This window comes from Vidua chalybeata, chromosome 25 (assembly GCF_026979565.1).
Source record: "Vidua chalybeata isolate OUT-0048 chromosome 25, bVidCha1 merged haplotype, whole genome shotgun sequence".
Classification (NCBI taxonomy): domain Eukaryota; kingdom Metazoa; phylum Chordata; class Aves; order Passeriformes; family Viduidae; genus Vidua; species Vidua chalybeata.
The window spans coordinates 2,137,096-2,163,215 of record NC_071554.1 but is presented as its reverse complement, the minus strand read 5'-3'; the positions used below and the strand labels follow the sequence as shown (position 1 = coordinate 2,163,215).

The following is a 26,120-nucleotide window of genomic DNA, read 5'->3' as shown; positions in this document are numbered from 1 at the left end:
CAGGGATTTTCCTGCCAATCCCAGAATCTTTCCACACCTTTTCACCACAGACTATCAAGTCCACCAGCAAGATTTCACATCCTCCAGAGCAAGGACGTTTCAGTGCAGACCCACTCACAATCACAGCAACAAAAACAACGGAGACGCCGCGGCTTGAAGCCCACCAAAAAAAAAACCAACAAAAAACCACAACGCCTTCCGCAACGCCAAAAACCACTTCAAAAAAAACAAAAAAGCAACCCCAACCATCATGGAATCAAACTTACCTTGAAGTCTGCCAGCTGCTGGTTGATGGTTTCCACCTCTGTCCCCACCACCCACTGCAAGGCCTCGTTCTCCTCGGCCGCCGCGGTCATGTGGCTCAGCTCCTTCAGGCGGCTGTAGAAGTCCTCGACGCGGGCCAGCGTTGTCTCCACCTGCTCCTGCCGGTTCCTCCCCCTCTCTGTCAGCTTGCTGCTCTGCTTGTTCAGCGTCTCCAGCTCCCGCTTCAGCCCCAGCAAGTCGGGGCTGCCCTCGTCCTCCAGCATCTTCTTGCACTCGCTCTCGGAGGATTCGATGTCGCATTTCAGCCGGTGGAGCTTGCCCAGGAAGGCGCGGACGTCCTCGGCCTGCGACTGGAGGCTGTCCGAGTCTCTCCCGATGGGGCCCATGCTGTCCAGCTCATCATCCAGATCCGCCAGCTGGGAGAACATCTCCCTGACCCTGCTGTTGAACTGGCCGATCCCTTCCAGCTTGTTTTCCATGAGAGCACAGCAATCGTTGACTTTCTGCTTCACGGCCTTGAAGTCCTGCTGAGCCACCTCAGCTTGGCTTAAGAGCTGGGAGCAGTCAGATCCATCTGGAGCATCTTCTACCAGACCTTGAGTGAGGTTTTTCAGATAATCCACTTGTGGCTCCAGGGCCTGCAGCACCTCCTGCTGTGCTCTGAGCTTCTCCAAATTCTTGTTGCTGCAGGCTTGTGGCCCCAGGGCATCGTAGATCTCCAGCTGGTGCTTGGCCCCTTCCAGCTTCTTCTCGATGTTCTTGAAGCTCTCCTGGAATTCCTTGAGCCTCTGGGACATTTCTTCAATGGAGCCAGTCTTGGTTTGCAGCTCTTCTGTGATGGCATCCATCTTCTGGTTGATGCTGGCCTTCTCATCCCGGATGTCATCCTCGTCCATTTGGGAAGCGTCAGTCAGGATGTCAGCAGCACTGTTGAGCATCTCCAGCAGGGACCGGCGCTTCTCCACGTCACTCAGCATGGCCTTGGACCTCAGAAGAGTGGCCTCCAGCTGCACTGGATCCAGGGTTACCTCCAGCTCTGCCATCCTCGCCTTGCAGTCCTCCACCCAGGGCAGGAGATCGTCCGCGTGCCGCTGGTACTTCTGAGCTTTCTGCAAGCAGTCCTTGAGCTTGGAGTGCCTGTCAGCAGCCTGCTTGCTGAGCTCCTCCCAGTGTGTTTTCAGGCTGACCAGCTGGTTCTGCAGAGTGGTCTTCTCCTCCCCAGGTTGGACTGAAAGCAGCAAAGATTCTCCCTCGGCCACAATCATCTCGTAGGAGCCGCTGTGTTGGTTGAGGCTCTTCTGGAACTCTTCTTGCTCCTGGATTTGGCTCTGCAGCCTCTCCAGTTTAGCAGAGATCGGTTGGCTCTGGGCTTGCTGGCACCTTTTGTCATCCAGCCAGGTCCTGAGTTCATCAAACATGTGCTGGAACTGCTGGGAGCTCGCGAGCGCAGTCTGCAGTCGGTTCATCCGGTCGGCTGGAACAGCAATGAGATTAGAAGGCGACAATTAAGCTCAAATCAAATAAGCGAAGTGCAATTATTTAAAATCATCTCAGATGCACCAACTGTGTTTTGATTAACAGGAAGGAGCTTTCCATTGCATCACCAGCCCTTTTTGCTCATTGATTCATAAATTTTTTAAGTAGTAAGAGGCAGTGGTAATGCAGAAGTCTCAGCTCTCCTGACCAGTCTCTAAATGTAACCTCTCAGAAAACAGAAGATGCATCCCAAGATCAGAGGGTGGCCACTGAATTTAGGAACCTGGTTTGTTTCCCAAGCACATGCCACCCTGCTTGGTGAAGAGTCACATCAGTGGGGCTAAACACCTCTGCTCCCTCTGCAGGCTCAGGTATTTCTGGTGTGGGAACTCTCCCATGCTTGGTGCCACATAAAACAACCAAGAAGAACCCTAAAAAGTGATAAATGGTGCTTCCCCTATTATTTTCATAAACCCAGTGGTGGGAGAGCCCTTTAGCAAAGAGCAGGGGTGCAGCTTGACATCCTAACATCTTAAGCAAGTCCTCCCTCTATCTCACCTGCCAGATCCTCCAGCCCTTTGAGGGGAAGCGCCACCGTCTCCAGACGTTTCCTCAACTCATCTTTGAGGTACTGCTCCCCAATCAGGATGGAGAGGTCATCACAGAGGGTCTGAGCCTCTGAGATCTCCTCTTCCAGCTGCTCCAGGTCCGAGCGGATCTCGCTGGTCTCCTCCAGCTGCTGTTTGACAGCATCAGGCTGGGTGCTGATGGCAGACTGGCTGCTCAGGCGCTGCCCAACAGCCTTCACCTTCTCTGAGAGGCCCTGGAGAAGCTCCTGGTACTGGGTGCTCTTTACTATGGCTTGGTCGATCTGGCTGGAGCGGGAGTTGAGGCGCTCGGTGAGCTCGGACCATTTCTGGTTGACCCCTTGGAGCTCATCCCGCACCTGGCTGGTGGATGGGGAAACATCTCCAGGGCCAGTCAGGATGCTCTGAGCTGCCTGGTTGAGCTGCTCGTGCTGTTGTTGGCGAGCTTCGAATTCCTTCAGCATAAACTGGAACAGAAATAACATAAAAATGTTTGCATAAAGCTGACAGCTCCGAGTACACACAGTCAAAACAAACCAGACCTCCAGGGGCTTTATCCAGCCCATGGAATCGACAGGAATAGACCCTGGGGTGGGACAGCAGTTGGGCTGGGTAGCCCAGGATCTACAGTGACCTTGGAAGTTAAAAAATTGGGAGGGGGTCTGTGACCCCAGGACTTTGCTCTCTCTCTTATTTGTCTTATAATGTAGCATAAACCACTGAGATGAGATGAAAATCCAATTATCTCCACTGGGGCTTTTTTGCTCCATGATGTGGCTGGTTACAGCCATGTTAGGATTTGGAAGCAGGAAGAATGGAAGGTCAGGCTGGCAGGCAGAGGGGCAGCATTAGCAAGTCCTGCAGAGCATCAGCACAGGCCTTGTTTAAAGCAATTTCACTCTCCAAGAGGGGCCAAGTGATTCACTGCTGAGTCAGCCCAGTGCAGGAAGGGAGCTCAGCACTGCACCCTTTTCAAGTTCCTCACAGCGGTTTGGGCTCAGCGGGGTTTGGAGGACTTGCAAGAGGAGCCATGAGGTCTCTGAACACTCACTGCACGCCAGAGCGCTCACAAGACAAGCACAACCTTCCTGGGCGGGACACTCTGCTCCATCCTGCGCCCACCACGAAGGCACAAACCCCTCTCACCTGCACCTGCTGCTTCTGAGCGTTCAGCATGTTGGGGTCGATGGAGAGGGGGCCCAGCACACTCATCATCAGCTCCTTCTCCATCAGCCAGGGCCGCAGCTGGGCCTCAGTGGCCTGGAACGTGGCCAGCTGGGTCGCTGACTCCTCCAGCTTCTGCTGCCGCGCGGCCGTGGCCTGGCTGGCCCTCTCCCACCTGCAATCTGAAGCACCACCTCTGTTGGCCGTGGTCAAGCTCCTGGCCAGCCCACCCCTCCATCACCAAGGTTGTTTCCCCTCCCCGTGGTTTTCCCGATGGGAAATCTCTGGTTTTCAATAAAACTAGCATGGCTCAATCCACTCTCCATCTAAGAAGCCATCACCCAAATCTAGAGGCCACATGGTCTGGAAGCTCCTAGGAGAAAACCCTGCAAGCAGGATTTCTGTGCTCTAGTCACTGCTGCCATCACCTTGGGTGAGCCATCTCACATCCCTGGCCTGATAAATGAGGGTACTCTCAGGAGTGCCCATCCTCACACAGCACACTCAGATCTCCTGGGATGGAGTCAACACATTCCTGCTGCTTCAAAGAAGGGAATCTCTGGGCTTCTTTCTGAACACACAGCCTTGTTTAGTCAACACCTAATTACCTAGGGTAGCCTCACTAATGACTAGAATTTTACATCAAGCAGTGAAGCTTTTAATCAAAACAATCAACCTGTGCCACTAACACATTTCCCCCCCGCCCCTTTTTTTTTTTTTTTTTTTTTTTTTTTTTTTAAGAAGCAATTTAAGGAGGCAATCCTTTAAAATCCACATCCATCACAGAGATTTCATTAATCACGACAGTGCTCATCTCAGGAACACCTTCCACACCAGACAGCTCAGAGATAGGTTTGCTATTTACTGAATTTTAATTAGAAGTGACTCTGCTCTAGCGTGACTTTGGGATCGCCCCACACTCCTGAACCACGTCTAACATGATGTTTGGAGACAGAAGCCTCATTAATGCTTCAGGCACTTACTCAGGTCTTCCTGCATCTTCTTCCAGTTCGCTGCTTCTGGGGAATCTGGATATTTCTCCAGCAAGCCAGAAAGTGCTTCCTTTACCTTCTGGATCTTCCCAGAATTCTGTTCCAATTCAGCCAGAAATGCCTGGAAAATAATGATTTGATTCCTCACATACAGGGCAGGAGTATGAATGAGTAGGAATGAAGCAGCACCTACAAGCTGGAGCTGGATAATTTCTGTTCTTTGCTCTTTAGTTAAATCAATTTTTTTTAGCATTGTTGTGAGCTAACTTGGCCACAAGGGCAGGGAAATGCTGGGAATTGCTTCCCAGGAGAAGCTGGAGTGACCCAGCAGCAAGGGCTCCAAATAATCTCTTTTTCCCTCAGCCTGACATCAACAGGTCTAAAAGCAAAGGGGAACTTTGGGCTGCTGCTCCATGAATCTGCCTGGAATTCACAGAATTCCCAGAATGACCAGGCTGGAAGAGACCTTCAAGACCATCGAGTCCAATCCAGCCCCAACACCTCAGCTAAACCCTGGCACCAAGTGCCACATCCAGTCTTTTTTAAAACACACCCAGGGATGGTGACTCCACCACCTCCCTGGGCAGGCCATTCCAGAACTTTATCACTCTTCCCATAAAAAACTTTTCCCTAATATCCAACCCGTTATTTCCCTTGGCGCAGCTCAAGCCTGTGCCTGGGAATGCCCTTCTTTAACTCAGGGCAAACCCTTGTGGCTAATTCTGTGTGACAAAGCCCATCCCTGGGATCCTTTGGGAGATGCATGGCGGAAGGGTGGAACTGGACGACCTTTAAGGGCCATTTTGTGACCCCATGATCCCAGAAAGCCGGGAAGAGCAGTCACCTTGTTGTGCTCAGCCTGGGCTCTCATCGTCTCCGTCTTGGTGGGCGAGGAGGAGGCGTCCAGCTCGGACAGCATCCGTTCCTTGGACTCCAGCCACTTGAGCATGGAGCTGGCCTCCTCCTGCACCTCCTGCATCCTGTCCAGCATGGCCGAGAGCTGCTGCTGGCGCTCCCGCAGCGCCGCGCCCAGCGCCTGGTACCGCCGGCTCACGTCCGACACGTCGCACTGGATCTCCGTCAGATCTGCCCCCCAAAAAAACCCAGCCCGGGGTCAGCACCACGCTCTGCACCTCAGACTATCAGGTTCTCAGCCAGCCACAGACAGCTGAGATGAGGAGCAAGAGGCCACGCTCTGTCCACCCGCCCGCGGAGCGACGACGCATCGTCCTCGCCTCTCCTGCCACAGGGGATTTTCCTCTTGTCCCCTCTATGCCCTTTGACAGTTTACAAACAAAGCTCTCTGTTGGTGAGCTTGATGCAAACTGAGCCCCCTTTTCATAAAGTCACTGCTAATGCAAGGTTAAATAATTTGGCACCAAGACATGAAGCCATTTTTATGCACCTATTATCTTGTTGAACCGGCAAACTAACAGCAGATAACGGGCAATAATTAAAATTGCTCTTCAAACTGGAGGGTTGGACGCCGTTATAATCCCACAGAACCAATAAATTTAATTGCAGGCCTTAAAATGATCTCCCATTTATCAGCTCCTAACACTACCTGATGAGGTGTCAGGGTGCTGTCACTCTCCAGGGCTGCCCCTCTCCGTCCTTCAGCCTGACCTCCACCCTCCATCACAGCAGCTGAGAATTCCCAACCCATTGCCAAGCTCATTTCCCTTCTGCTGGGATGCTGATGGTGTCACACTGAGGTTTGTATTCCCAGGGAATGGAAATGCACGGACAAAAAAGGGACAGGGGGACGGCTCAGCGGTGTTGACAGCGAGCTCTCTCACCTTTGCATGTGTGGTATCCGTTCACGCTGCCTCCTGAGCCTCCTGGAGTGGGCAGAGTGGCACCTGGGCAGAGGGGACAGGGACAAGAGGGACAAGACAGAAGTGTTAGGGATGCAGACAGCGAGTGATGAATGGTTGCTGCTTGACAGGGACCACCAAGCACTGCCATGGCATCTCCACCGCCCATCTGCCCAGCACTGGGTATTAATTTCGTTTGGACTCCCTTTATCTCTCCTCCTCCTGCTCCCCTCACTTTCCTGGAGCAGTTCCTGCCTTTCTGGAGCTTCTGAAGCTTCTGGAGCAGCTCTCCCAGCATCCCAACATCACCCAGAGAGCAGGGATAACGTGCCTCCTGCATGGGCTGCAATACTGGGGACCACAGACCTGGGAAGCTGCTAGCCTGAGCATGATTTTGTGACTTATACCCAATAAAACTGCTGAATGCCTTCCCTGCAGGGATTAATTCCCCCATATCGTCCTTTTTTTATGGGATGAAACTATTCAAACCAGCCCTGTGTTCATGCTGTCTTTGCCCAGAGATGCAGGATGCACCAGTGTCCCTTCTCTGGACACCAGATGTCACAACCAAGGGGAAATTCACATTTTCAGGCAAGTCTCCCTTTTCTAACCACATATTTTAAAGCTTTCATGGACATAAGGGGCTGCACCTTTGGTCACCCACAAGCCTCTCCTCACTTCTGCTGATGGTTTCCCAAAGAACTGCTCATGAACTTAATCCTAACAAACAAATCCAGACCGTAAATTCCCATAAATTCCCATCAGTGATGAGAGTCCAGGGACTTGCTCTCACAAGCTGGAAGACATCTTTGAGCTGCTTTCCAAACGAACCAGACATAATCTCATTGCTTCACAGACTTGAAGCCAAAAGGGAGACCAGTAAATCACATCTGACTATCGCAGCCCCAAATGGCATCCAGATATGAAACCCAAACGTTGGAGGTTGATTAAAACACTCCAGTCCTCAGGAGGCTGAAGAACATCACCAGGAGAGAGCACAAGCCACTTCCATGAGCTCCCAAGCTCTACCAGAGAGTGATATGTGTCCCCACGGCAAACACAGGGCTCGTTAGGCCACAATTAATTAAGCCAAGTCAGGATGATGCATTAAAGCAATGAGTGCCAGTGACTCAACCACTGGGCTGAGCCCCACGATACTCAGATCACCACAGGCCCTCTGAATTTGCTTAAAAGGGGGAAATAACCCGATTTTTTTGCTGAAGGCAGGCTCAGAGAAGATGCAGTGGTGACAGCAGAGTTGTCCTCAGGAGTGCTGGCCACAACTCACCTGCCTTGGGCGGGGTGTTGGGGGCCGTAATCTCCACGATCAGGTTCTCCAGGAGGGTCCCTCTGCGGCCAATCTCCTCCACCTGGGGCCCCTTCCCCTTCCATTCCTCCAGGAGATCCTGCCCAAAAGCAAAGTTTGGGATTGGAGGCCAGGCTTGCCTGGCCACAGCCCTTCCTTCCTTGCCTGTCCCCTCTGTGGTGACACGGTGACACCAGGACACAGCACCCAGGGAACCAGCTCATGGCTGCACCGGGGGAAGTGGGTGTGACACATCTATTTTTGCCAGGGAGGGGGAATCAAACAGCAGAAAAAAGCTCTTCCCAACTAATGGGTCTGTTGAAGGAAACCTTCTCCCTCCCACCATTCTGGGGACATCCCTCCTCCCCCTCCCTGCAGAGCCCAGCCTGGCTGAGCCCAGTCCTGGGTGCCGTGGGGTGTGAGGGCTGTGGGTGACTCAGCAGAGCTGCTCTGCCTCTGAGTCAAAGCCCTGCACATCCCAATTTGTCACATCCCTCTGCTGGAGCACAGCGGGGGCTCGGTGACAGGAGGCCACCTTCCACACCTACCATGGGAAACATTCACAAAAAAACCCAGCGTGCTCGCGTCTCCCACCCCCAAATCCCAACCAGAGCAGGCACAGGGAGTGACAGGAAACCAGGCAGTGCCCAAGGAAGCTCTCACACTGCTCCCTGCTCTGCAAGCCACTGGATGCACGCTGAGACCGTAAACCACCTCCCAGGCCTCTGCTTCCTAGAATTTGTTTCACATTCCAGCATTTCAACGCTTTCCCAGTTTGGTTCCAGCTTCCCTTGGCCCACCTGGATCTGCTGCCTGTGCTGCTGCAGCTCCTGGGTGCCCAGGGAGGTCTCAGCAGGTGGAATTTTGCCTTCGCTCTCCCTCAGCCACTTCCTCACGGCGCCAACCAGATCCCGAAACTCATCCAGTTGCTCCTGGCAGGATGATGCATCCTTTTCTCTGGGAGTGAAGAGGTTTTGGAGAGTCAGAGCTCGTGCTCTGCCTTGCAATTACCCCCTCCTGAATGCAGCACGATTGTGTCTCTAGGAGCCCTTTTTTTAATTATTATTATTATTAGATGTTGCCTGGGAACAGCACAAAACGAAGTGCAAGCAGTGCCAGTCCCTCACTGCTGCTGACCCCCTCAAATCCTGGCTGGTGGCACTTTGGGGCACTCCAGTGGTGGCCAACAGCCATGGGACCACCACTGCCAACCTGCCCAGGCTCTTTGTCCTGGGAAAAGCGACGCTTTTGGGAAGACAGGGCTCATTCATGCCGTGTCCCCCCAGGCACCTGCACCCTGGGGGAGCCCAGGCTGTGCTGCCCCTCCTCCCTGGCCACAGCTCCATCCATTCAGCCCGTCCTGGAGGAACAAGGCAGCCCCTGGATGGGAGTCATGGGCCCCTCTGGCTCGTCCTTGCTGGCCACAGCTGCGAGCAGCCTGCACAGCCCTGAATTACTGGAGGTTATTGGGAGTTTCATGTGCTTTTCCCCACCACCTTCCCTGCATTCCGCAGGGATTTTGGAGATGCAGCCAGACAGGGGTGGCTCCCGGGGATGCTGTTGCTCTGACCCTGCTCAAGCTCCCTTTCATCCCCATTTCAGGGCACTCCAGGAACAGGCTGCTCTGCTGTCACCTCGCTTCCCCATCCTCCCAGCACCCAGCAGGCTGCTCTGGGATGGAGCTGTGGCACCCACACGCCGGGAGCTGGGAAACGCAGAGCTCCTGCTCCTGCTGCAGCACCAGGAATTTTTCACAACGCCCCCAGCCAAGGCTTTTTTTAAAGCGTCAGCTGGAGCAGAGCTGCCTCAGGATCCTGGCGTGGGAGGAGGGTGGCAGGAAGAGCTGGCTCATGCCCCCCCTCCTTGGAAAGGAGATCTCCACAGGGTCTTGCTGGGACCATGAAGCCACCCCCAAGCTCCCCTCGGTGGGACTCACCTGTCTTTTGCCACCTTTTGTAGCTGCAGGAAATCTTTCTTCAGGCTCTGCAGCTTCTCCTGCTGCTGGAAGGGGCTGGGGGCAAAGCCACAGGAGCTCAGCTCCTCAGCCAGGTGCTCCAGGGTGGCCAGGTCCTCCTGGTGCTGCCTCATCTCCGAATTCAGCTCCTGCCAAGAGCAAAGCGTGATGCTGACCACGTTCCCCAGCAGCAGAGGGGATGAACTGGGCAGTCCCACATCCTGCTGAGATGGACAGACCCTCTGTGGGCAGTGCCATGCGTGGCACCAGTGCCAAATGTTGGGCACAGCTCACTGCCACCTGCTCCTCCAGCTCAGCAAATACTTTGAGCAGCTGCAGGGGCAAATCCCACTTTCCCCAGTGCTGGTGACTGGCATGGGATGGGGAGGCCTAGACCAAGCCAAATCAGCCCCTGCCACGGCACAGGTGTCTGGTTTCATGTCATCTTCCAGCATTTCTGAGGCTGTGGATGAACCACCCCCTGTAGCAGAACACTTTTGGGAAGCCAGAGGGAGGAATCCTGCACAGCCACCATGGCCCACAGCACCCCTGAAAGTGTCCAAGACAACCCTAAACAACCTGGCCTAGTGGAAACTGTCCCTGTCCCTGAGAGGGAAATTGGAATGAGATGATCTTTAAGGTCCCTTCCAACCCAAACCATTCCAGGATTCTCTGGCTCTAAGACCTCCAAGGTCTCTGTCACATCCTGCACTGCCCTCACTGCCAGCACAGGGGTATTTTGCTGTATTAACCCCACGGAGTCTTTGAGTGGTAAAATCCTGCTACATTTGGACTGGATCCTAAAAGATCCCATCTGAAAACCAGCCTGGCTCCTGGGAGATGCCAGCCTGGACCTTCCTCAGGTGCAGGTAGAACTCCTGCCCCCAGGGCCTCACCTGGATGTGCTGGGAGAAGTGAGCGATGTCGCGGTCGGGCTGATTCCCGGACGCCAACATCCGCGTCCTGCTCTCTGTGAACTGCTGCAGCTTCTCCCACAGCTGCTCATACTGCTCCACCTTGGGGAGGAGGCCCTTGAGGGCGTCCTCCCGCTCCTGCTGCTGCTGGCACAGCCTCCCAAAGTGCTCTGTCACCTGGGCCAGCTTGTCCTGCAGGGCAGAGGCCGCGGGGCTGTCGGCGGCCTCTGTGAACCGTGTCACCATCTCCCGGGTGGCTTCCAGGCAGCTCCTCTGCCTGGCAATGTCCTGCTTCAGCTTCTGTGGGGAGCACAGGAGGAGAGGGAGGGTTTTTTAAGGAAGTTTCGTGAGCAGAACTAACTGGGCTGCCCTCATGAGCAGCAGCAGGTGCTTTGACACAACCAGAGTTGGGGAAAAAAATAGTTTTATATCCCAGTTTTCCTTTCTTTTCTGACCTGCCCACCATGCTCCGCTTTTCCCTGTGTCTGAAATCTTGTTAGCAAAGAAAAAAGGAGATTTTCAACAAGTCTGCGACCTCACACAGTTTGCCCACAGATGCTGGAGCTGCCCCATCCTTGGAAATGTCCAAGGCCAGATTGCACAGGGCCCTGAGTGACCTGGTCCAGTGGAAGGTGTCCCTTGGACACCGTTGGAATTGGATGGTCCTTAAGGTTCCCTCCCACCCAAACCATTCAGGGATTCTATGAAAATAAGAACATTCTGCTCATATTCCTTTTTAGGGGTGTTTTTTGGTGCTTTCAGCACTCAGTAGTTACCCCTGCACGGTGCAGGTGCTGCTCTGGGGTGTTTGGGGTGAGGGAGCCGGGCCAGCCTTACCACACTCGTGGCAAGCGAGTCCTGGATGGAGGCAGAGGAGAGCACAGCTGGCTGGTCCTTCTCCAGGTTCTTCTCAATCTCAGCCACCGACTGCAGGAGGCTCTCCAGGCTCTCCTGGACGCTCTGGGACTGGGCGATGGATTTCTGCAGCAGGTCCGAGCGCTCGGACATCTGCTGGGAGAGGCTCTGGAAGCGGCTCACGATGGCATCTGCAGGGTTCAGCGCAGAGGACGCTCAGTGGCACGGAGCTCCAAGTGCTCAGAGAGCAGCCAGGGTCGCCTTTGGCTCCCCCAAAACTCTCAGTGATGACAAATCCCTGTCCCCAAACTCAGCAGCGAGACAGGGGACGCAACACAAGTGGCCACATCCCTCCCCCAACATGCAAACACAAACCCTGAGGATGCACTGCCATGTGATTACCCCCAAATTCCCCAAAAAAGTGATTTGTCTCTGTCCTCTCTGGCTTGTTCCCATTCTCTCCAACCCTCCAACACTGGCAGCTGCTTTTCTCTGTACCTGTTGTTTCCTGAATGTGGCTGTGGTCTGGGGCTGGCTCCCCTTGGATGTCCAGCAGGCTCCGAGATGCTTTCTGGAGCTTCTCCACTGGCACCTGGTGCTCAGCCAGGTCTCCCTGCAGTTGCTGTTTTCACACAAGACAAGCCAAAATCAGAGATGGGTCCCAGGCAGGATTGCCACACTCATTGAGCTCAGGGCTCCTTTTACACCCCCTGAGGGATCCTCTGCACTTCATCACTAAATCGTTAAGGAATTATGGAAAAATCTACCCCCACACTGCAGGCAGAGCTGGATCAGAGGGTTTGGGCTGTGCCAGTGCTCTGGCACCCTCATGGGGGAGCAATGTCCCCCTCTGTGTCCCTCTGGGGTGTCTGTGCCTGCAGCCCCTGCTCCTTACCCTAAGCACCTCTCCCAGAAGTTTGACCCCACCTGACCTGCAGCACCACAACCTGCTGCATCAGCAGGTTCATCTTTACCCTCAACCAGCAAAAAAAAAACACCAACAGGTCAAGTCTCCTCCCTGCTGCTGACTGCTCAGAGCAGCCAAAGTCCCATCCAGGCTCCAGCCCTTCCCAGGAAATCCCCCAAGTGTACCTTGGTGCTGGCGAGCTGCTTCTGCAGCACGGCCAGGTCTGACGAAACCGTCTCTGAGAGCAGCTTCCCAAGGGCAGCTTCACTCTCCTGCAGCCACGTCCTGAGAGACTCTGCCACCTCCTGGAACTGCTGGTAGTGATCCAGCAAGGTGTTCAGGTGGGAGCCCAGCTTGGAGCACTGCAAGGGAACAAAGAGAGGTGACAGGGATGCACACAAGCACTGAGCAGCCCGTGGGAAAAGGCACAGGAATCAGCAAGAAAGAAAAAACAATTAAAAAAAAAAATCAATCTTGCCACAGGTTAAATTAATTACCAGGGGTAACATGCAGACCAACAGCAAGACAAGGGTGTTGCACAAGCCCTGAAGAAGACAATCCTTGTCCTACAATCTATTAATGTCCTGGCAGCTGGGACAAATGTCCCTCCCCAAATATCCCCTGCACAGGAGGAAAAGAGGACGCAGCTCACAGCCCGTCCCATACCTTGGAGTGCAGCGTGGTGTATCTCTGCGTGGCATCCTCCAGCTTGCTCTTGACCACACTCCTGGACATCAGCAGCTGGGATTCAGCATCCCCATCATCCCCATCCAGAAACTTCTCCCCCGACATGGTGACGAAGCGCAGATCACCCTTGTGGGAGATGACATCCTCCGAGAAGCTCCCCTGGCGCCGCAGCAGCTGCCTGAGGGAGGCAGGGTCACCGTCCCCCTTGCACATCCCCTGCAGCTCCTGCTCCGCCTGCTCCAGCCAGGCCTCGAACTCGCCGTGGTCCCGCAGGAACTTCTGGAGCTCCTCCCGCAGGAGCTGCGCCCGCTTCAGCCGCGCCTCCGCGCGCGCCAGCGACGCCGGGTACCGCTCCCTGAGCTGCGCCAGCTGCGCCTGCAGCCGCTCCCGCTCCTCCCCGGCCAGGCCGGGCCCCTGCTTCTCCAGGAAAGCCTGTGCTGCCTGCGTGGCCAGGATGACGTCCTGCTGCTGGGACAGCAGCTCCTGGTGCTGCGCCTGAAAGGGACAAAGTGAGGCTCAGCACTGTGGCAGCAGCTCTCCGGCCACGGGGAGCAGGCACAGACTTTCCCAGGTGTTTTTTCCCGGCGGGAAGATCGGAGAAAAGAATCAGAAGCAATTCTTATCTCCACTTGTTGCACCTGCTGTTGTGCACACGTGGAATGTGCCGTGGAGATTTGTGTACCAAAGGGTGATTTCTTAATTGGACACTGGATGGTGTTGGGATGGATTGACCAATTAGGTCAAAGCTGGATGGGGCTGGCTGGAAGGGTTACTGAGTTTCTTAATTAGTATAGTATAATATAGAGTAAGATGATATAATAAAGCAATTGATCAGCTTTCTGCAGTCATGGAGTCAATGGTAATTATTCCCTGGCTGGGGGCCTGTGGTGACACGGCACAGCCCGCCCGAGCCTCTGCGTCCCCCAGCAGCTGTGGCTGGGCCATCCCTGGAAGGGCTCAAGGCCAGAGTGGAGCAGCCTGGTCTAGTGGAAGGTGGGAGTGGAACAGGATGATCCTTAAGGTCCCTTCCAAACCAATTATTTTCATGATTCCGTGAAAAAGCACCAGCAGGGTGGGGAAAACTGGGAATGCCCTGGGTTGGGTGACAGGAGTTCTGGCCACAGCAGAGTGACTCCTTCTGTGGCCATCATGGGCACCTTCTGGACCCTGATTACGCCTTGCCACGGCACACACCCACTGCACATTCTGCATCTCCTGCAGGAAGCCGGGCAGGGCCTTTCTGAGCTTCCCACATGGAGGATCCCGTGTTTCAGAGCCAGCTAACAGCAGGGTCAGGGTGTGGGGCAGGAGGCTTTGGGTGGGACAAGGTGTCAGTGCTGACCTTCAGCCTCTCGTACTGCTCGTCCAGGCTCTCAGCAGCACTGTCTGCTCCCACAGCGTGGCCGTCAGGGACATCCCTGGTGCTTTTTCCTGCTTGTGTCCCTGTGCCTTGATTGACAGGGTGTGGTCTGTACTCTGGGAGCCCTCCCTTCTGCTCCAGCGATGCCACCCAGTTCAAAAGGGAATCAATCTTATTGCTGTTCTCCTCCAGCTCTTTGGCAGCTTTCACCTGAAAGCACAAGGGCTCCAGATAAGAATGACCCAGTTCTTGCATGTTCAGCAAACTGCTGCACGGGGGAGGGAGACAAAAATCAGCAGAAGGAAAAAAAAAAACCACCCAAGGAGTTTCCCAGCCTCAGCAAATGCCTGAGACATCCCCAGACACTTTGTGGCTCTCTGGAAGGTACAAAGAAGGTGTGAAAATCTCAGCCTCGCTGCTATATTGAATTTCTCATCCTCATACAAGCCAGGGCCCCCACCCCAAAAGGGCTGGGATGTGATTGACAATCCTCACCCATTAGGGGTCACCCCAAAGGCAGAGTAAGGGGCCTTTTCCTCCCCCACTCCCTCCACAACCAGCTCATCCCTGGCTGCAACTCCCAAGGCATTTCATGATAGAAATATCTGGGGGAAACCTCACCCAGAGAACACCCAGGAAGGAACCACCAATTGCTCTGTGCACCCAGATGGGCTTCCAGGACCTCACAGAACCTCTCAAACAAAGCCTGGAGGCTCTACAGCTCCTGGCACGTTACCTTCTCAGTCTCCTGCTGCACTGCAGCACTCACAGCACTCTCCAGCTCCTTCTGGGCCACCTCTGTCCTCTCCTGCAGGGACTGGTACTGCTCCTTGGCACGCTGCAGGTCCTGCTGCAGTGCTGCCAGCTCCCCGGGCTCCAGCTTGGCCTTGTTCTCCTCCAAAAACTGCTCTGTGCTCTTGAGGACGCCGGCGAAGGAGGCGGCTCTGCTGTGCATGCTCCTCTGCAGCTCCTGGGTGCACGATGCCGTGAGGCTCTGGCCACTCCCGGGGTGAAACCTCTCCACCTCTGCCCCTCCCCAAATTTTAAATATCACTGACCTTAACATCGCTTTGCCTCTGCTGCAAGGCAGGCAGGTCCCCTTCTGCTCTCTGCTGCTCTGCCAGCGTGTCCTCTGCCTGGCCCAGCCAGCGGCTCAGCTCGGCCAGGCTCTGTGCCCGGGCTGCCTGCTGCTCCTGCAGGGTCTGCGGGCACAGGAAAGGGGACAGGGGGACAGGGGGGACAGTCAGCAGCAGCCCTGCACCTCCTCTCACGCTGCTGAAAGGCAAGGTGAGGTTACAGCTGGAGCAGCTCCTGGAGGGATGGATGCAGCACAGAAAACTTTGTGGCTCTCCAGGTGCTCCCCGTCCGGCAGCAGGTGCCACGTCCCTGCCGAGCTGGTGGCACCTTTGTCGCCATGGGAGGCTTCTCTCTGAGGAGTCTGTTGAGCTGCAAGATGGAGCTGCACTGCTCTCCCAGGAAAACTCAGCCACGAGTTTCTGTGCCTTTTCCATTCCACCTTACAAACATTAAAACAGCAGCAGAAACTCACTGAATGAGAGGCAACAACGACCTGGGTCAGGCAGCACCACTGTGGAGCCCCAGACAACCCCAAATTAGGGTTTTTTTTTTAATGATTTGGGGTTGGAAAGGGAGCCCTGGAGAGGGAAAGTGTTTCTGTAGCTGATCCAGCTCCTCTTTTCGCTGCCAGAGCACAACACAGAAGCGCCTGTTTGAGCAATTGAGCATGATGTGACCTGAGAGTCCCTGTGACACCCCTGCCCCCCTCTGCCAGGGGGGATAAAAGGTTTTTGAGTTTTTCACTGGGCATTCCAGCAAGGTGATGTACAAACTTGTGCAAAACACTGTTTTGTGCCTGTTTCTCCCAGGCATAAGATAAAACAACAGAAGCAAATTTAAAGAGCCTTCTTAAGAGCTCTTCAGCTGCAAAGCGAGTTCTTCCTGGGTTAGGATGGGCGCACACTCAATCTGAAAAGGCAAAGCAAACTGGTTAATACACACACACACTCCAGAGAGGACAGGCAAGAGTTACAGAGAGCAATTGTTAATAAAAAACCACATTAATCCTTCTTGGGTGAGAGGATCCATGCAGTGGTGGGTGCTGCAGCAGTGCAGCAGAGATCTGAGGACTTGTTTTTGTCCTTGCCAGCTGTTTCCCTGGGACAGCAATGCTTGATGTGTGCAGTGGAAATAGGACATTGGGTGTCTGTGGTGGCCCTTCTGCACAGGGATTTGGGGGCTGATTACAGGGTTTATTCCACCCAGCCCCAAACAATTCCATATCTAGCAGAGAACTGCTACCCAGACCTCGGCAGGGCTCCGTATTCTGGGAGTAAAGCAACCTTCTGTCTGGTAGGAAGAAGAAAGACTTTTAGAGGAAGCTCATGATGTGCAGTGAGAACTCCTGAACTGGGAGTGGCATGCAAGGGAAATCCCAAATTTGAGGTGCCTCAGCTCCTGTTCCTGTGGCTTGGAAGCGCTTCAGCGAGCAAAGGGCAGCCAGGGAGGAGATGTCTCACAACCTTCACCTGCTCCGTCTGCTCCACTTGCTGGAGACAGACCTGCAGCACCTCCACCCGCGCTGTCACACGCTCTGACAGGTCCCTGAAGGCTTTCTGCAGCTCATTGAGCAGCCTCAGCAGCTGCCTGCTCTGCTGGGGGGTTAAATCCTGAGCGTGCTCCGAGATGAGGAACTGGATGTCGAAGGCAGTGGCGTCCAGCTCAGCCTTGGTGTCAGCGAGGGGCTCCTTCAGCTCCTGAACGAGAGAGAAAAAACAGCTCAAATGACCCCACAGCCAGGGCTGTGCTGCACTGCTTCCCATCTGCAGGTGCCACAGGAAATATATTCCAGAAACACCAAACTCTCCCAAAGCAACACTCAGCATGGAGGTGAGAGCGTCTCAGCACAGGGATTTTCCAACTTCCCTCTGCACTGGGTGCTGGATGCACCTCACCAAGAGGTTTCTTGGATGTGTCTAGGGCTGCCCTTGGGTATGAAGATGACCCAGACCTGGCCACAGTGACTCCATGTGCCACCACCAGCTCTCAAAGCCTTCAATCCCCTGATTTCTATGCCAAGATGCCACCACCAAGCTTGGAAATAATCTTTATTGCTAGGAAATGGATAAGGAGACTGGGCTCCTCGTATGGGTGATGGAGACCAGGGCAGGTGTGATGGAGCAGCTTCCCAGAGGATGCAGCTCTCTCCTCCTCAACAGCCTGACAGGAATCTCCCCAGGTCACTCAGCCACCACCACACCCTTGCACAGGAGCATGTCCAAACAACAAAACCAGGCCATGTATTATGGAAACAAATGACTTTGGAGAGCACCCAACACAGCGGCTCCTGCTGCAGCACGAGCTAAGGGCAAAGCCTTGGTAGGCTCTGGGAGAGAAGCAGGATTAAAAGCTTCTCCTCTGTGCAGAGGGCAGCAAGTTCATCAGCCTGCAGGATTAGGGGCATTGCCATGGTTACCTTGTAGTGCTGCAGGCAGCGACTCAAGCCGCTGGCATCGGTGGCCTGCTGGAAATCGCTGTCATCCAGCGACTCCGTGGTGCCAGAGACCCAGCTCAGCAGCTCCTGCAGCTTGCCTTGAAGAGTCTCGTGATGGGCCAGGATTTTAGCCTTAAAAGCAGAAATTCACCGTTTAAAGGAGGAATTTTAGGAAGCTTGTGAGGCAGCAGGGGGCAGTTGCCAGCTCTACCTTTTCAGCTTCTGCCGCCCCACGAAGGTTTTGCAGCCGGGACTGCAGGACTTCACTTGCAGAGCTCAGAGACTTCTGGAGGTTCTTGGCATCCTTCTCCAAAGCCTTCAGTAACTGCTCAGGGACTTCTTCAGGGGGGTTGGCCACAATTCTCTGCACAGCATCCAGCTCCTGATTCACTGAGAAGCTCAGCTCCTGCAGCTCAGCTCCCAGGGCCTGAGACAAAGACAGCATCGACAGGGTGACTTCACCTCCCTGCTGCCAAAACCCAGCAGGGGTTTTGGAGAGGCAGCTCCAAACACTGAGTCTAGAAAAATCCATCCCACCCTCCAGCCCTGCTCAGCTGCCAGCACTCTCCTGCCTTTCTCCAGGCTGTAAAATTCATGTCAGCCAAGCTCAGGCTGTCTGGGCAGCGTGGATGGATCAGAAGAAGGGATGATGTTTGATATAAAAGCCTGTTAAACCTGAGACAAAACTCCCAGAAGCAGGGAGGGGTGAAAGGGCTGTGCAGGAAGCTGGGGAGAGGGGGAAAAGCTCTGTGTAACACCAGCCAAGCCTGGCCCAGCCTCACTCACCTCTGCTTGCTGCCTCAGGTCGTGCAGGGCTGCCAAATTCTGCTCCGCCGGCTGCACCCGTTTGATTCTCATCTCGATGTCTCGGAGCATGGAGAGATAAGATATCAGCCTCTGGTCGTGCTCCAGACACATCTTCTTGCTGAACTTGATCTGCAGAATCAGACAGGAAATCAAAGCTTCAAACTTAGGCAGAAAAGGGGACAGAGTGTTATATAAAATTCTTTTTTTTTCTCCAAAGGAGAAATTTGTTAATAACGTTCCCGCTTGTGGACTTGCCACTTGCCAGCCTTATCTACAAGATTTACTACAGGAAAAATAAAACACATGGTTCTTTTTCCAACATAAGCTTATAAATGGCAAGAGATCTCTTGGAGCTGCAGCAAAAGTGCCAAAAAAAAAAAAAGAGTTCTACTTGTTAGTCATTTAACAGTAATGCTCCAGCAAAAGGAGCCACAACTCAGCCCTGAATGTTTCCAGTTGTACATCACCGGCTCCTTTGCCAAATCCACTGCAGCTGATACTGCAACATCCACTCCTCACGCTTCAGCTGCCCTCTGTGCCCAGGATCTCAGACAGATTTAGCACCACACACCCACAAATAGCTCAGAAAAATTGCCAAAATAGCAAAAATATTCACTGACCTGGGCTGGTCTCCTGGACTCCCTCGAGGTTTCCAGCAGCTCCCCCTCCATGATCACAGGCAAGAGCAAACCCCGATCGCCCGGACCTGGCTGCTTGGTCCTCTCCTGGGGGGGTTCTTCTTGGGATTTTGGGGGAGCAGGGGCTTGGTCTGCTCTGAGCTCAGCTCTTTGCTCGTGCTGTTTCTCCTCTCCAAGCTCCAGGACTGCAGAGGTTTCCTGAACTTCTGTGGGTTCCTCTCTGATAATTAAGTCACGGGGCAGTTCCTGTGCCACGGTGGCTGTGCTGGACACATCCCGGGCGGTTTCCACCCTGATGTCTTCCTGAGCCATCCTTTCCTCCAGGCTCAGGGCCACCAAGGAACCGTGACCATCCTTGATCCCACCTTTCACCACCCCTTGAGCTTCCGTGTGCTCGTGGGGCACAGGGAACACCTGATCCTCTCTGGGGGTTTCTGTATCTTTCCCAGGAATTGCTTTCTTTCCTTTTCCACTCTTGTGCTTGGCTGTGTCTCGTGCCAACACAGCAGCAGTCTTGATGCTGGATTCATGTTTTGGCTCTGGCACTCTGGAGACAAAGTGCTCCTCCTCACCCTTTTTCCTTGGAATTTCATGGGAAACCAGAGAAGGAAGGAGCTGCTTTTCTGAAGGCTTCTCTGGCTGAGTGCTGTCTCCTGGAATGCTGCCCTGCTTTGCTTTCTTTTTCTTGCTTTTCTTTTTCTGGGTAGGTTTTAGCTCAGTTTCACTTGTTTTTTCCTGATCAATTGGACCTTCTGTGCGAGAGGTTTCTCTTTCTGTGTGTTTCACAGCTTTTTTCCCTCCAAGCTCATCTCCCACAGGAACACCAACCTCAGGGGGTTCTCCAGACTCTGCAGGACCCATCCCTCCCTTCCCTGGGCCCACACTGACAGATTTCCTCAGAGCTGCTGGTGTCTCCTGGACCACACTGGTCACTCTCTCTCTTTGCCCAGAAGTCACCACTGCACCTTCTCCACCTGCCACAACTCCCTCTGCACTTACAAACGCTCTCCTCCTCTCCTCCCCATCCTCCTCCCTGTGAAGCACCTCTGTGCCCAAGAACAACTGCTCCTTCTCCAAGCCCAGCCTCTCTATTTTCTCTGTCTCTCCATCCACTTCTTCCCTGGATTCCTTGCCCCGGGCTGCTCTCACCTGGGAGCTGCCTTTTGGGATCCCTTTTTCCACCACTGCCTCTTCAGGGAGAGACGCTGTCCCCAACACTGAGGGGTGCTCTGGAGTCACCTCAGCCTCTGCCTGGGGGTGATAAAGATGATGATGTTCATCTTGGGGATGGACACCACCCTCTGAAGCTTCCTGGGGTTTTAATTTCCTTTCTGTCTGTGCTTTGGGGGATTTCTCAGTGGCTGCAGCTGCACTGTGAGCTGTGTCATAGCTCACAGCTTTGGGCTCAGCACCATCAGACCTGGCAGATCTGGCAGGGAGGATGACACTTTCCTCTTTTGGAGATCGTTTTTCTATTTTTTCCTGCGAAAGCTGCTTTTCTTCTACTTTGCAGACCTTGGAACCAATTTCCTCTCCAGATATTTGCACATCCCGAAGACCAGCAGCTAATTTTTGGCTTATCAGTCCTTTTCCAACAGCTTCCTTCACAGTCAACCTTTTCCCACCGGGGGCATCAACAATTCCCCCAGCCCTGAGCTGGTTGGTGGCGATGACTTTGGCCATGGGCTCATCCAGCATCCCCTGTTCCACAGCTGCCCTCAGGGACAGCCTCTTGCTGACACTGCCCTCCACCACCCCTCCACTGTCTGCCTGTGCCTGCAGCAGCCTCAGGGTGGGCAGGGGGTCCACCTTGCCCAGCCTCACCGCCTCAGCACACGGCAGTTTAGTTCCTGTCACCTCATCCTTGATGGCCTGGAAGGGATGGACCTCCAGGTACCTCTGGCCAGATTCGATATCGATTTTACACTTCTTCAGGAACTCCGAGTAGGGAACGATCATGCAGGTCTCGGGGTCTACAATTCCTTCTCTCATTTCTGAAGATGACAGGGCTTTCTCCACCACCTGCTGGGGTAACAAGCCCTCCTGCACCGCTTGACTCAGTGCCAGTCGCTGGCCAGAAGCTGGATCAAGAATGCTCCCGCTCTCAGCCTGGATTTCCTGCACTTTCCTCTGGAATTCTGGGCTAACGAGCCCCAGTGACACTGCCTGGGGCAAGGACAGCTTCTCCTTTGTAGCTGGATGGACAAAGTCCTGCAGGACCACACTTTCAGCTTTCCTGAGCTCCTTGCATAGATCTGGATTGATCAAACCGTGTTTCATGGCGTTGTCCACCGAAAGCCTCATCCCAGACACGTGATGGATGATTCCTCCATCAGCAACCTGCTTGGTCAAGAGCTGAAAAGCTTTTTCCTTCTCCAGGAGCCCTTTTTCAACAGACTCTGCCACAGTCAAAGGCCGTTTGGTTTCAGGATCCACAATTCCACTGGTCTCAGCCTGTAGATTAATGAGCTTCTGCCTGGTCACCTCATCAGTGCCTTTCCCCTTGGAAGCCTTCTCCAGCTTCACCAGCTCTGTCTGACCCATTGGCTCTATGAGGCCCAGATTTGAAGCCAAAGTCACCGACACCTTTTTGCCACGTTTCAAGTCAACAATCCCCCCAGTAACCACTTGCCCTTCCAAGATCCTCATCACCGTCTCCTTGTCCAGGAGGCCAACAGCAGCAGCATCCTTGATGGAGTAGACAAAGTTGTTGCCTGGGTCAAGGACACCACTTATGGCTTTGTCGGACGCGAGGACCTTCTGGAGCAGCTTCTCATCCATCAGACCTTCTTCAATCACGTCCTCGGTGGTCAGGGATTCACACACCTGAGAGTCAAAGAAGCCACTGAACATCTTCATCCTCTCCATGAGTTTCACGGCCGTGTGGCCGGACACCACTCCAGAGGCCACCGCCTCATCCAGCAGCAGCGTCCTGCCCGTCTGCTCATGGATGATACCACCGCTTTGGAGCTGCATCAGGAGCTTTTCCAAGGTGTCCTCTGCTTCCTGCTCCTCAGGGGCTGGCAGGGATGGTTCCTCAACGCCCTCATCACCCAACACTTCTTCCCGCTCTCCTTCTTCCACTTTCAACACAGTTTCCATGTCCGTGCGTTGCCTCTCTGCCGGCGCTGCCTCCCCACGTGCAGGGAGCACAGCCTCCTCTCCTCCCAGCACACCATTTTCAACTGTCCCCTCCTTTGGCAAATAAACCTCTCCAACATCTTCTGCCTCTTGCTCAGGTTCCCTCACACCCTGAGACCTCTCTGCCACAATTTTCAGTCTGTCTCTACTTTCTGGAACACCCACTGTTATGCAGATTTCACTTTTCACAACCACTGCCCCACTTTCCAATGCCCTCTTCTGGTGTTCGGGACCTTCCAATCCATCTACGGCAGGAGGCTTCGACTCTTCTTCTGCCTCAATCATCATTTCCACTGTTTCTCTGATTAATCCACTATCAAGGTCACTGGGAGGTTCTGGCATCAATAATTCTACCTGATGTTTATCCTTGGTTGTAAAAGTGACCTGTTCTTTTCCAAATTCAGCATCAGTTTCACTCCTGATGGTCTCCTGTTCAGTGGAAATCTGCTCCTGCTCTTCCACACGCAGGAAATCCTCTGCATCCTCCCAGAGGAGACTTTCAGGTCCCACCACCACTTCCCCATTCTCCAAGGCACTTCTGGGTGGTAGGATCTTCTCGCTTTCACCTTTTGAAGGAGCAAATTGAAGCTCAAGCCGCTGCAAAGCCAAACCATTGCAAGGTTCGCTTTCAAGGGCTGCGTCTGCCTCTGTCTCCTCAAAGCCTTCCAACACCTGTGCACAGGATCCATTTTCTTGGCTTTGGATGAGAGCTTTAGTGAGATTGTTCAACTCTGCATCCACTAAGAGCACCTTCTGGCCATCGTGGATGTTGATGTAGCTGTGGGTCATCAAGTGGAACATCAGCCTTTCGTCGTCGCTCCTCAGCAGAGGCTCCTCCTGACCTGTGGGGCTCCTTCCAGGGGAGCTCTGGCCGTGCCTGCTCCTGCCTGGAGATCCAGCGAGCTGCACGCTGGCCATGGCATCAGGTATGGCTGTTGATTTCAGCTTCTCCACCACCTCTCTCTCCAGGATGCCCCGTTCCACTGCCTTCTGCCAGGACAACACCTCCGTGGTTTCCGGTACAAGAACAGCCTGAAGGAGCTGCCTCTTGCTGAGAACCTCCTGAATCAACTCTGTGGAGAGGATCCCCTGCTCCAAAGCATCTGCAACGGGGATGATCTCCCCCGTCTCTGGCCACAGCAGCCCCACGAAGGACCCCAGGGATTCCAGGACCAGCAGTGCAATCCTTGGAGCTACCAACCCCTTCCTTAGGGCTTCATCCACGGTCAGCCTCTCTCCCGTGAGGGTGTCCACGATCCCACCCGTCTGCAGCTGCCGGATCAGAAGCGTGCAGGCCAAATCCTGGTCGATCAAATTGTGCCTGACAGCCTCATCCACGGTCAGCCTGTGTCCCGTCCTGGGGTCAACAATGCCACCAGCAAAGAGGTGGGCTTCCAGCAACCTGATGGTCACCTGCCTGTCTATCAGCCCCTCCTGCACTGCACGGAAGATGCTGACCTCCCTGCCTGACCTCAAGCTCACCATCCCACCTGCCAGCTGCTTGACTGGGAGCAGCCTCAGCCCAGTCTCATGGTGGACGATGCACCTGTCCAGGAGCTCGGGCAGACTGGTTTTCTCAGCAGTGTTGGGGTCAATCAAATCCTTGCCACCTTCCAGGTGAGACAGGAGCCTGGAGTGAAGCTGCGGGGGAAGGAGCCTTTCTTGCACTGCTGTCTCCATGCTGATTCTGCCCTGCTGGAATTTAAAGCCCCCAGTGACGAGCTCAGCCTCAAGAATCTTCAGCCCAACGCTCTCACTGATCCTCCCCTCTTCTATGGCAGCGACGACAGGGAGGAGCTGCCTCCCTTCACATCTGACCTCTTCCACCTGCTGGACAGCATCCTTCAGTTCCTGCAGCACCTGGAATGCCCTGAGATCAATGATGTTTCTTGCCAGAGCTTTCTCCAAGGAGAGTTTCTCACTGGTCTCTGGGACAACTAAGTCAGAGGAGATCACCTGGGCCTCCAGGAGGACCAGGCCCGTGTCCTGATCTATAAGACCTCTCTGCATGGCACCAAAGACAGGGAATATTTCTACCGTGCCAAGATCGATCACTCCCGCCACGGCTTCGCTGCCCTGGAACAGAAAGAGAAGGAAAAGAATTAAATCAGAATCCAGCATTTCCAGTACTCATTGCATGAGTTTCAGGGAGGCCTCAGTTAAAAAAAAAAAATTAAAAAAACCAAACTTAAAATCCCCAAACAGGCTAGAAAGTCCTAAAGTGTTTGAAATCTAGTCCATCACCAGGGCAACACCAAGATGCTTCCAATATCCACCAGCAGTAATGCAGCAAAGCAGCAAGCACCAAAACTCAGAATCATTCCTAATGCTCCACAGAAGAGAGGGCAGGAGACCAACAAGCACAACAAAGCCCTTCAACAAGTCCAGCTTTAAAAAGTAAAGACAACACAAATCCCACTGTGCACTCATCGGGAAGAAACCCCCCTCCCCAAAACCACCCACTTTGGGGTAAAGAGGAACCTTTCCCAGCACAGCCTCCATGCTGATTCCTGCCATGCTGAAAATCCTGCACTTCCCAAGCAAATCCCAAGTGCCAGGATGGGTGGGGAACACCACAGAGCCCCGTGCCATGGAGCAGCTCCCAGCCATGCATCAGGGCAGGAGCAGGACAGCTCCCCAGGCATGACCACGGCCCCTGCTCTGCCACTCCAGCACCTCCAAGTTGCTCCTCAGACAGGGCCAGGGGAGAAATGGAGAGAGTTGGAGGTTCCAGCATGGGAACAGTAACAAACTGGGACCACACCAACTACTTAGGTGTTTTTTGGAGGGGCTTTTCTTGCTGCTATCCCCACAGGGAGGGTAATAATTTAGGTGATAAAGTGTCTTTGTTCAAAGGCTCTTTGGACGTTTGCGTTTCTCCCAGTGCCACTGGTTGGGTCTAAGGCTGGCCCAAGCACTCCAAGATTTTTGTGGGGATAGCAAGGAGGGAATCAGGACTATGGAATGAATTCCTTTTGCATCCCAACACCCTGCTGTGGGGACAGGAGGAACCTTCTGGGACAACCTAAGCTCTCCACCACCATTGCCAGACCCTGACGTGCATACTCAAGAGATGAACGAGCCGTGGAAGGACAGAGGGAAAGGGGGGAAACAAAAGAGAAAGATAAAAAAAGAAGATGGATGGAGGGAGGGGAGTAAAAGGCTTTTACTTACCGACTTGCAGGGTGTGCCTTGAGCAGTTAAAGACAGAGCCTTATGGAGCAGTTCAGCCGTATCACACACAGTGTAAAGCTTGGGGTTAGCGTCCAGCATGCGACTGTTTTGTTTTGCAAAAAGAACCCCCACACACAGGTCCGTCCTCTTTCCCTTTTGTGTGTTTTGTTTGTTTAAATCCCAGGGGGGTTAGTTAAACTTGTAAGCAAGGATGTCAGTTAATCTTAAAAACAGTTGACATGAAACACAAACCATACAGGGACACATCATGCTCAATTTAGCGCGTTCTGCTTTGCATTTTTTGGTCTTTTGTAACTTCTTTCTGACAGTTGGATGTTTCCAGCAAGCAAATGTTAAAGAGTTCTTCATGCTCCCTCTACAGTGAAGCAACAGCTCTGCACCAGAGCCGCAGGGATGGTTTTGCAGACGGGGATTTAAGGTGAAGCCCCACTGCCATCTCTTGTTTTGCTGCCTGGGCTTCATCGAGTCTGTGAGTGAAAACTGTTCCAGCCCCAAAGCAGCCTCGTGCTGTACCAAAACAAGCCCTGGAGAAGGCTTTTGCTCCA

At 53.8% G+C, this 26,120-nt stretch overlaps 1 protein-coding gene across 13 annotated transcripts in view; it reads right to left on the bottom strand.

Annotated features, from left to right (window-relative positions):
- MACF1 (microtubule actin crosslinking factor 1) overlaps window positions 1–26,120 on the bottom strand; it is a 135,974-nt gene that overhangs the window by 50,667 nt on the left and 59,187 nt on the right. For 8 of the 13 annotated variants that reach the window (XM_053964510.1, XM_053964516.1, XM_053964511.1 and 5 more), the window contains 22 exons: window positions 19,222–24,456; window positions 18,581–18,730; window positions 18,006–18,221; window positions 17,777–17,926; window positions 16,824–17,057; window positions 15,342–15,485; window positions 15,020–15,253; window positions 14,266–14,493; window positions 12,903–13,418; window positions 12,422–12,598; window positions 11,828–11,951; window positions 11,312–11,520; window positions 10,457–10,774; window positions 9,543–9,709; window positions 8,407–8,563; window positions 7,589–7,706; window positions 6,283–6,345; window positions 5,328–5,569; window positions 4,475–4,604; window positions 3,474–3,673; window positions 2,299–2,794; window positions 267–1,738 (listed from right to left, as the gene is read on the bottom strand). In XM_053964510.1, the coding sequence (XP_053820485.1) occupies window positions 267–1,738; window positions 2,299–2,794; window positions 3,474–3,673; window positions 4,475–4,604; window positions 5,328–5,569; window positions 6,283–6,345; window positions 7,589–7,706; window positions 8,407–8,563; window positions 9,543–9,709; window positions 10,457–10,774; window positions 11,312–11,520; window positions 11,828–11,951; window positions 12,422–12,598; window positions 12,903–13,418; window positions 14,266–14,493; window positions 15,020–15,253; window positions 15,342–15,485; window positions 16,824–17,057; window positions 17,777–17,926; window positions 18,006–18,221; window positions 18,581–18,730; window positions 19,222–24,456 (10,980 nt within the window). The remainder of the gene's footprint in view (window positions 1–266; window positions 1,739–2,298; window positions 2,795–3,473; window positions 3,674–4,474; window positions 4,605–5,327; window positions 5,570–6,282; window positions 6,346–7,588; window positions 7,707–8,406; window positions 8,564–9,542; window positions 9,710–10,456; window positions 10,775–11,311; window positions 11,521–11,827; window positions 11,952–12,421; window positions 12,599–12,902; window positions 13,419–14,265; window positions 14,494–15,019; window positions 15,254–15,341; window positions 15,486–16,823; window positions 17,058–17,776; window positions 17,927–18,005; window positions 18,222–18,580; window positions 18,731–19,221; window positions 24,457–26,120) is intronic. The other 5 variants (XM_053964518.1, XM_053964515.1, XM_053964517.1 and 2 more) reach the window with 2 other exon arrangements.